Raw genomic sequence first — 11021 nt, forward strand, 5'->3', positions numbered from 1 at the left:
AATTTAGTAGGTTGCCCTACTACGAGCACTTACAAATTGTGCATTTGTTTGATACTATGCATATTGGAAAGAATATAACAGAGACATTGTGGAAAATATTGGATGGAAATCAGGTATTCATCTGTGCGATAAAATCAATACGTGCAGGGGAAGAGCTTCTTATTGATTACAATTTGAACCGCATAGATACAAATGAGGCTACTATCATGGGGGCGGTACATACTATTAAACCAACTTCTAATAAATGACTCCAACATACCATTTAGTCAATAAATTTTTGGCTAACATTTTTATACTTCATCTTTGACATAGGGGCACAATATGGAGCAACTGCCCAGAGGGGATGCTGACGATGCTCCTGGCTCATCTACACATGAGCAGGTAAAACTCATTTGTAATTGTGCAAACTAGATAGAAGCAAAATGTTATTTTTTTAATGTTGTTTTCTTTATTGTTTTGGAGTAATTTTGATAATACTAATACTATTGTTGTCACAGAGGGCTAGTGGTCAGAGCGAGGGAAAGGAACCTGCAGTCCCTCAGCAGCCCCCCCTGAGGAGGACCCTTTCTATATCGATTTAGCAGAGACCGATGACCTGATCGGTTCAATTAAAATTAATTTAAAGAAAATTAGCAAAGAAATTCTACGTTTGGCAACCATAAAGCCTATGACTCAACAAATAAAAGATAGGGCATCTGAATTGTTGCACACCTCTGAGTCCTTAAAAGTAAGTATTAATGAAATTTTTAATTATAACAAGAGTTCAATAATGGTTTTTATGTTATGCTCTTTTATGGGATTAATTAAAATATGGATGCATTGTCTTTACAGAGTTTTTTGCTTGATTTCGAGCCCCGTTCCCATGATGAGGGTGCTACAGGTGGTTCAGGTAGATCGCATGTTCCATTCTCCACTTCTGTTTTCCACTAAATATATATAGGAATGATCATAATCATTGACAATACATGCTCAAACAATCCTTTTTTTTTAATGCTCTACCAATCTTGTCCATGCTAGTCCACACATTCTATATTTATGCATGCTCTAACAATTTTATTCTTCAGCTTCACATCAATTGAATCCTACGATGACGCCGCCTCCATCTACAACAACCAAAAATCTCTTTCTGACTACTGAGTCAGCAACACGCAACTTACATGCATCAACTGTTGCACCATCTGCTGGTACACAAATCCCTCTTTTTCTCTCTTATGACAGCAACAAACAGTTTCTTTTTTACAACTTTATAACATCAATTATCACTTCGATCGTGACAAAGACTTATGAAACTTATGAAAATTTTTGCAATAGGACCTGCAACATCATTTCCTGGATGTTCCTATGTTCCTAGTACGGGAACGGTGAAGGATGTCACATTGATCATTAGTGACGATGAAGGCATTCCATTAAAAGTAGCCAAAGTTCCAGGTACTTTAAAGTTATTATTATTCTATAGTGATATAATAGTAATTTAGTTTTTGATCACTCTTCATCGACTAATGATCCCATGATTATTTTGTAGGGAATGATCTCTTTTGGAGAAAACTTGGTGATGAGTGTTTGCGAATATTTGGGCCCACCATGCGTACCTGGTGGAACATCATATCCTAACTAAAACCCCAAACCACTATTTTGATTTCATATCATTGCTATAATAGTTTTTCTTTTCGTCCATTTCTTGAACTATATTAAAGGTAGCTTCACTTCATTTATGAGTCTAACATGTTTTTTTTTACTTAAAAGGTGGAATCACCAACGCAAATCGTTGAAGGATGATCTTATAGAGAGCATGACCCAACTCTTTGGACCTCGTGCATTCGAGAGAAACAAGCTCCTTGAAAAAGCTGGTTTATGTTTGAAGTATATTAGGGACCAGTATAGAAAAAATTTACGGGATAACCCCAGGTACGAGCGTCCGCCCTATGTTCCTGAGGCTGAGTGGCAGGCTCTGATTTTGGATGGAAAGTATAAAGCTGACAAGAAAAATAATATTACACCAGTGGAGAGTACAACAAGATATGTGATACTGTTGAGAATCTAATTATTTACTAATTAACCTCCATATTTATACTATCTAACATATTTCAAACTTTTCATAGATTGCCTGACACATCAAAGGCAACAAAGGCAAGACTAGAAAAGCACGGGACACACAAGCTCAGCTCTGGTGGTTTTTCGAAACTTCAAGCAAGAGTTGTAAGTATTAGTAAATGAAAAATTGTATCAATTTTTTTATATAATGTGAAGGGAAATGCTAGGACTCCCTTATTTAGCTCATCAATTATAAATAGGTCAATAGAATATAATAACAGTAGTGGATTTTCATATTCAATATAAACAATTCAACAATTGAAGTCAAGACTCTGCAATCTTGATTAGTGAAGAAAACTTGTGATTCACTAATATGACATTATTTAAAATCTCACCCTTGACTGAATTTTCCTCCAATAGTTGAGAATAAAGGCAATGATTGAAAGAATGAGGGAATGCAACAACACTTGCAACCATTTTTATTTCCAAAGAGCTGAACTAACTCTTACCCAACTTAAGAATTTGGAGAAAATATGTTGGTACAAGCAAAGCATACAAACACGCAACATTTATATAGTAGATTGCTCCATCAAAAATGCTTGATTTTTCTCCTATTATATTGTGATGGATATAGATGATTTGCTATTGATATTTTAACTACCCTCCATTGGTTGATGAAACAATGCAAGTAAAATTCACCATACCACGCAAAAATGCAGGGCTCAGAGTTCAAGAGATGCCTCACAAAAGACGATAAGAGAATTGGCTTCCAACTATAGAGCCGTGGCTGAACGGCTATGAGCTGAAATTAGTGTGGAAGGTTCTAATACTGATGCATCTCAACCACAGGTAAATAAGCTAAATGAAATTTATTTCAAATTGAATACTTTACCAATTAGTCTATTTGATGTTAAGTTCCAATATAAAGTGAGTATATCTGTTTTAAGCAAGCAATGATAACAATGCGTAGGATGTTGGAATGAAGCCTGAAAATCCTTCTACACAATCTGTGGATGTCGAAGGTTTGCATGATGTGCATCCCAGTGGTGGAGGTATACATTTGCTATTAAATTTTTTATATGTAATTGCAATTGGTTTTTGGATTAACGTAACATTTTGTATAGCAGCTGTAGAGGATCGAGGGGTCGATGTTCATGACCGTGTTGATGTTGAGTCTAGACAAAATGATGTGGTCAGATCAGATAAAGAGACACAGTTATGTTATTTAAAATAATTAAATACTTGTAACAATTATAATAAATTATTTTTAATTTAACTCTTTTATTTGTTATTGCGAGGACCCCCCTTTGCAATAGCATAGGAATTTGAGATCATCAAGAACAGAGAACAGAACAACTGATGAGGGGGGAATTGATGATGACACTGATGCTCCTCTTAGAGCTTACATAGAAGAAAGAAATAGAAAGAAAAAAAAGAAATGATTGTCACTACATACCTTAATTGATAATGACTGTATTTTATGTCTCAATGAATTTAATTATGTGCTAATGAATGTTCATGAATTATGTGTTAATGCAGAATATTGATGAATGTTGCATGTTAACGAATCTAATGTGTTAATGAATGTTATCATGTGATATTGATTGAATGTTATCATGTGATATTGATTGAATGTTACATTTTATTAATGGTTGAAAGAATGAATGAATGTTAGATGTTAATGGGGAATGTAGAGTGATGTTAGGGGGAGGGGGGTGGGGCCAAATGAGCTTCCACCTTCACATGGTTGGCCCTGTTTAGTAGAGAATATTAAACTATTCTCGAAACAAAGTGAAGCTCAATAAGATGTAAGTGAAGCTCAAATTGGCACAAATAGGGAGTCTATATGATGTAAGGGGTCATTTGAAGTCCTAGGGTGTCCTAGGAAGAGTTATGGGTGGATGGTAGTGTTTACATGATGTAATAGGCTATTAAAGCCCCTAAATGATGTAAAATGCACTCAAAGTGCAAGATCCGTTATTTCCCGCTCCTTCCCCACTATCAAATGCTTTAATTTTGATCACCCTGAAGTCATCTCGGAGGCTCCCAATTACTCCGATACATGGATGCAAGAACACTGGCCTATGCTTAATCCATCTGCTTCTTCTTCTTCTTCACCATGTCCATTGACTTCTCAAGCCTTGTCTCCCTTCTTATCAAAGCCTGGTCTGAATTAAAAGCACAGTGCAAAGACTCAATCTTGGGGTAAGGATGAGATTCATCTTTCTCTTTCTCTTTTCTCTATCCATTGCTATGAGAAAATGAGTAGTCCTCCTATGCAAAACGTGTCCTCTGCCCAGTTTCAATCTTCCAAGCATCCCATATTTGAAGATGCAAGCAGGCCCAAATAGGTATAAATCCATCTAGCCCCACAATAGATATTGCTGGTATTTTAGTTTTGTGTGTATTAAATTTTCGTGAAGACCAAAGTTTGTATCTTTTCATTCCTAGTTTGATCATGGACTTGTAAGTAAACATCAGAACTAGATAGACCTTATAGTTTTCATGTTAGATGTAAATATATAGCTAGTTTGATGCCCATACGTCTTACACTGCCTGGTCAGAAGGAGCGCTCGTGTGCAGCCTTGAAACCCTTCCAGGTGGCTGATAAGAAGGTAAAATTTCCAGATTTGATTTGTTTAGAGTGTTTCGTGATTGGTCATAGGTATTGATGCATCAATGGCAATAGCTTATGAGAAGAAATTAGGTATTGATGCACATAAAATTATTTCTGTGCAGTCTATTCGTGCATTTGTTGATGCATCAATGACAACAGCTTATGAGAAGAAATGGCCACTTTACCTGAGTACTAAAAACACAATTTTAAAAAAATATGATGGAAGGTTTGTTTTCAAATCAATACAAGGATTGATGATCTTATTTTTACCTTTTTCTCTAACACACCTTACTTCCCATGTTATCATTCTTTATGATTCTCTAGCTTAAGGATCCTCATATTCTCGGAGATTCTTCTTATATGTGACTTAAATTGGTAGGTTTAAAGATATCTTCCAACAGGTATATGAGGCTAGTTGGAAAGATAAATATGACGCAGCAGGAATCTGGTTGGTTTTGTTTCTTGGCACAATAATATGAAGATTGCAATGTTGATTATCTTGATTCTGTTGGGCACACAATAGCTTCTTTCAATGATTGATTCATGAACAGGTATGAGCATAGGCTTATTGATGACATGGTAGCCTATGATTTGAAGAGTGATGGTGCCTATGTTTGGGCGTGCAAAAATTATGATGGTGATGTGCAGAGTGATTTCCTTGAACAGGGTTAGTGGTGCAAAATACTATTTTTCATTGAATCTGGCTTTGAATTGATCATTATATCTAATCTTACATATATCTATTGTTTTTGTAAGGAAGGAAACATGAATTGAGATTTTTTCGGGGAAGATATTGGCTGGCTCCACAATCATGATTAATCAGGTATAATTAGTGATTTTGCAAATTATTGCTTCTCTAGTTTAAATCTGTCACTTCTTTTACAGAGATAATATAACAATTTATCAATTATATTGCTTATTCAACAATTACAGTACTAACAGATTTGAAAACACCAAGCAATAATAGTATATGCATTAACTCTTTTGAACATATAGTTGAAGATTCTATGGAAGGCTTGTACTACCGTGTTTCATTGCAAGGTTATGCATATTTTTGTTCTCAATAAGATATCATAGATAGACTTGAAACTTGATACATATTCCAAATTGAAATAAGTCACCATATTTTCCTGAAGTAACCAAATTGTGTAAATATGTTACCTTGGATATTTTAGTCTTACAATTTATGTACAGATTATTTTATAGTATGATTAAGTATTGTTAACTGCGTATATTTACTATTTAGTTGTATAGGATACTTAATGAAATAAATTAATGTAACTTTTTTGTATTTTTTTTTGTATGGAGTTACCTAGCCCCAAAAAACATTGCTGTATTGGTATGTTGTATGCAACTACCCATTCCCAATTATGATTCCAATTTGGCAACTTAGGAGTTGTGAGAGCAGTTCAAATCACTCACTAGGGAAGATGGTTCATAATCATTTCCCCACTTGCTTCCTTGTATTGTCATAACTGGAACATAGGCATCTCTCTCTAATTAATGCTTACCTCTGATTTATTAACCGTATTGTTACTATGGATATAACACAATTAAATTTAAATCTCTTGATATCTGGATCATCAATCCAAGCATGGTTGTAGAGAATCATAGCTGTGTAGACACCAAATTTGTACAGTCCACTTACAATTGAGAAATAGATTATTGGTAGTGTCCTCATCTACTTGACAGATTGAGCATGCAGAAGCTTGGTAGGTGCCTCAAACCTAGCCCTAGTTTCATTGCCAACCATAAATTTGGTGTATACACGAAAGCTGTTTTGATCTTGTGAGCATTGAATATCAGGATCTCCATTTGACTTCTCGTTATTAATGCCTTGACTCACTACTGCTGGATAAACAACCTAGTTGAAGTCCAGTGCAAAGAGGTTGCTGGCTACCAAAGATTTGATAAGTGTTACGAAAATATTCACTGTAACAATCTCCTTCTAAATTGAACTCCCGATGAATATTAATCTGGAATTCTTTTGGCACCATCTTTTTTATTTGTTTTTTAATATTCTAAATTCCTACTCTAGCCTCATTGCTCTATTTTTGTTTTTATTCTATTTAATTATATATGTAATATTACAATGTGAAATTCAATGTTCAGATGTTTGTGGATGAAGTAATGGAACTTGTGGAGCTCACTTCTTTGAGAGGTGCCTTGGTTGGGCTTCCTGGACTGAATGGCCTATCTACTGAATAGCATAAGCGGTTAACAATAACAGTAGAGCTTGTGGCTAATCCTTCAATTATATTCATGGATGAGCCAACTTCAGGTTTGGATGCTCAGGCAACAGCTATAATTATGAGAATAGTAAGAAATATAGTTGACACGGGGAGAACTATTGTTTGCACAATCCATCAGCCTAGTATTGATATCTTCGAGGTATTTGACGAGGTAAAGATTTGGTTTTCTTAAAATAGCTTTGTGAAGCATTTGAAATTGGCATCTTCTTAAAGCTAAATGAAATATGCTGCAGCTATTCTTAATGAAGCGAGGAGGTCAGCTTATCTATGCAGGTCCACTTGGTCACAATTCTAACAAACTTATAGAATATTTTTTGGTAAGATGCCATCCACTACGATTTTATTCTGTTGAGAGATTTAGATCTGAATCTGGTACCTTTTGATGAGCAGTTTGAATTTTGGAGTTGTAAGTAGTCATAGTTTATTGTACTAGAACCAATAGGAAGTTGATTTTATATACAAGGAATTGGTCATGCCGGATAGTGTTGACCACTAAGCTTTTAGAAAACATTCTCAATACGTTGAGCCTAAGAGTCAAGCACTAGCTGCAATCATCATATATGTTTCAGCTAATTGAAAATGATTCATGTAGGCCATTGAGGGGGTTCCACAGATCAAGGAAGGTTATAATCCAGCTACGTGGATGTTGGAAGTAACTTCTATGTCAGAAGAGCACCGTCTAGGTGTCAACTTTAGTGAAATCTATAAATCATTAGAATTGTATAGGTGAGTGAGTTTGCCTTATTGATCTCTTCAGCCTGTTCCAATGGATTTTACATTTTATTTTCTATCTTGTACATTTTCCTATCACAGGAAAAACATGGCACTAGTAGATAGTTTGAGCAAGCCAGTTCCAAGCTAAAGAGAGCTTCATTTTGAGACAAAGTACTCTCAACCCTTTCTAGCATAATGCATGGCTTGCCTATGGAAGCAGCATCGGTCCTACTGGATAAACCCTCAATAAAGGCATCCAAATATCAATTGAAGGACAACTTAAAGCACAGATTTTTTGTTTTTTTTTTTGTTTTAATCCTTCAACCATCGCAATTGCAACGGCGTTGTTGTCGCACATACAGTAACCCTGACACAATTGGAGGGGTTGGCATCACAATTGCAACGAAAAACACCAAAATTGTGATGCAGTTTTCGTCACACCTACCCTCCAATTGCGACGGGGTTGCTGTAGGTGCGATGACAACCGCGTCGCAATTGTGATGGAAAACACAAGAATTGTGACGAGGATGATGGGACAACAAGGTGGCTGCATAGCGACGGATAGGCATCGCAATTGCGACGGCAAGGGTAGACGTCATAAATTGTGACTAAATAACTACGACGTCTATGTCTGTCGCAGTGGTGACACATTGCTGTCGTAATTGTGACACATAGCCATCGCAAATCGATGCCAAATCTATTAGTGTTGATCTAGTACATTCAGATGTTTGTGGATCGATGTCGACGAAATCTCTCAGAGGATATGAGTGCTATGTTACTTTTATTGATGATTTATCTAGAAAGACCTGGATATACTTCTTGAAGACTAAGGATGAGGTTTTCAGTTGATTCCAAGAGTTCAAGGCTCTTGTGGAGAACTCGACAGGAAAGAAGATAAAGGTTCTTCAATCAGACAATGGAGGCGAGTACAAAGGAAATGTCTTCTAGGAGTTCTACACCAGAGAAGGAATCAAGAGAGAATGGATTTTTCCTTACAATCCACAGTAGAATGGAGTTGTTGAGAGGAATAACCATTCTATATCGGAGGCAGCAAGAGCTATGCTACATGACCAGGACATGCCCCGTTACTTATGGGCAGAGGCATGTAATACAACAGTCTACATTCAGAATAGAGTTCCACACAAGGTGCTAGGGAAGATGACACCAGAGGAGGCTTTCACAGGGAAGAAGCCAGATGTTAGTCACTTCAAGATATTTGAAAGTTTGGCATATTGTCATATTCCTGGAGATACACATACAAGTTAGATCAGACTGTAGAGAGGGGGTACTTTGTTGGGTACAGTGAGACCTCAAAGGCATACATGATTTTCATTTTGAGGACTAAAAGAATTATTGTCAGACGGGATGTCAAGTTCATGGAGGACAAGGCATTTAGAAGATCCAGAGATTTTCCAGAAGATGATCAGAGTGAGCAGCCAACAGAAGCTCCAAGACCAAGTTAAGAGCATCAAAGCTCAAGTACAGTTACCAGTACGAGTATAGACTCAGTTAGTGAAGATTCATAGAGTATGGAGCAACAGGTGCAATAGGAAATGCATCTAGAAGACTTAGAGGTTGACATTTCATCCTCTACAGTTGGCAGCAAGAACCATGTGGTTCCAGATACACAAAGGGATACTCAAGAGTGTGTGGGAGCTCCTAGGAAGAGTACTAGACAACGAAGACAACCAACCAAGTTCAATGACTATGTGGCATTAGTTAGTCAGTTGGTAGATAGTGAGCCTTCTAGCTATCAGGAAGCTACAGAACATCAGGCATGGAGAGATGCTATGGTTGAGGAATATTCTTCAATAATGAAGAATGATGTGTGGGAGGTAGTACCTAGACCAACAGAAAGGGCTGTAGTTGGATCATGCTGGATCTATAAGATAAAACATGGTGCAGATGGTAGCATCAAGAAATACAAGGTGAGGTTCATGGCAAAGGGGTTCTCTCAGAAGGAGGGAATAGACTATGAGGAGACATTTGCTCCAGTTGCCAGGTATACTTCTATACGAGTTGTAATCTCACTTGCAGCACAGATGTGATGGAAAATCCATCAAATGGATGTCAAGATAGCATTCCTTAATGGTGAGTCGAAGGAGGAGGTATACGTAGAACAACCAGAAGGCTTTGTAGCACACAACAAAGAGACCCATGTGTGCAGATTGAAGAAAGCATTATACGAACTCAAGCAAGCTCCTAGAGCGTGGTATGAGCACATTGATACATACTTGCAGAAAATGGGCTTTGTGAAGAGTGAAGCAGATGCTAACCTCTACTACTTGATGGTTGGGGGTGAGATTCTCATTCTTGTTCTTTATGTGGATGACCTATTTCTTACAGGTTCACTACGGCTCATAGTGGATTGCAAGAGGAACCTTGCAACATGGAAGTGTGGCAGACAGATGGGGAGATTTTCCTTGGTCAAGGGAAAGATTGCATTGAAATCTTGAAGAAATTCGGGATGGAGGATTGCAAAGCCATGTCTACACCCATGATCATGAATTGGAGGAAGGTAGATACAACTAAGGAGAAAGATGTAGATCCCACTTTATATAGATAGTTGATTGGTTCGCTTATGTATTTAGTCAACACTAGACCAGATATAGCATTTGCAGTAAACTCTCTTCGTCAGTTCATGGTTGAACCAAAGAGAATGCATTGGATAGTGGCTAAGCATGTGCTACATTACTTGCATGGTACAGTCGAGTATGGGATCAGATATGTTCGAGGTGAAGGTATCAAGTTGATAGGCTATACTGATGCAGATTGGGCAAGAAGTACAATAGACAAAAAGAGCACTTCAGGGTGTTGTTTCAGTTTGGGATCAGGAGTTGTATCTTGGTTCAGCAGGAAGTAGAAGTCTGTGGCTCTAAGTTTAGCAGAAGCAGAATACATAGCAGCTAGCATGGCGACATGTGAAGCTATATGGCTTCGGAAGTTGTTAGTAGCCTTGTTTGGTTAGAAGGTAGAGACTACTGTGATACATTGTGAAAATTAGAGTTGCATCAAGTTGTCTGAGAATCCAGTGTTTCTTGATAGGTCTAAACATATAGATATCAGATATCACTTCATCAGAGATTGTGTACAAAGGGGAGTTGTTCAGCTACAATACATACCTACAGAGGAGCAGGTAGTAGACATTCTGACTAAGGCATTGGGGAAGGAAAAATTTATCTTCTTCAGAGATAAGTTAGGTGTCCTGCAGAACAACTTCCTTGCTAAGAGGGAGTGTTAGTTTTGTTAGCTTGGACAACTGTTTGTCCATATGCTATTATTTAGTATCTAATTTTTTTTGCTAAAAAATTGGTTAGAGCAAGGACAATTATTTATTAAATAATTAACTTCTTTTAGAAGCAATTAGAAACCAATTTCGTTAGGGTTGGTAAGTTATTTTATATCTC

General features: G+C 37.0%; 2 protein-coding genes across 2 annotated transcripts; both read left to right on the plus strand.

Moving 5' to 3' along the window:
• The first annotated feature begins 1087 nt into the window (after positions 1-1087).
• Positions 1088-5320, plus strand: LOC149564428 (cytosolic isocitrate dehydrogenase [NADP]-like). Its single transcript, XM_089816181.1, has 4 exons — positions 1088-1184; positions 4697-4874; positions 5028-5096; positions 5200-5320. The coding sequence occupies exons 1-4, from the start codon at positions 1088-1090 to the stop codon at positions 5318-5320; spliced, it is 465 nt and encodes a 154-aa protein (XP_089672307.1).
• A 1590-nt stretch (positions 5321-6910) lies between these two features.
• Positions 6911-7762, plus strand: LOC149564429 (ABC transporter G family member 32-like). The gene is made up of 4 exons (XM_089816183.1): positions 6911-7051; positions 7134-7217; positions 7493-7626; positions 7714-7762. Exons 1-4 carry the CDS (start codon positions 6911-6913, stop codon positions 7760-7762), a joined length of 408 nt encoding a protein of 135 aa, XP_089672309.1.
• The last annotated feature ends 3259 nt before the right edge of the window (positions 7763-11021 follow it).

Source organism: Cupressus sempervirens, chromosome 3 (genome assembly GCF_028749045.1).
Source record: "Cupressus sempervirens isolate cs-2001-9-10 chromosome 3, ASM2874904v1, whole genome shotgun sequence".
NCBI lineage: Eukaryota > Viridiplantae > Streptophyta > Pinopsida > Cupressales > Cupressaceae > Cupressus > Cupressus sempervirens.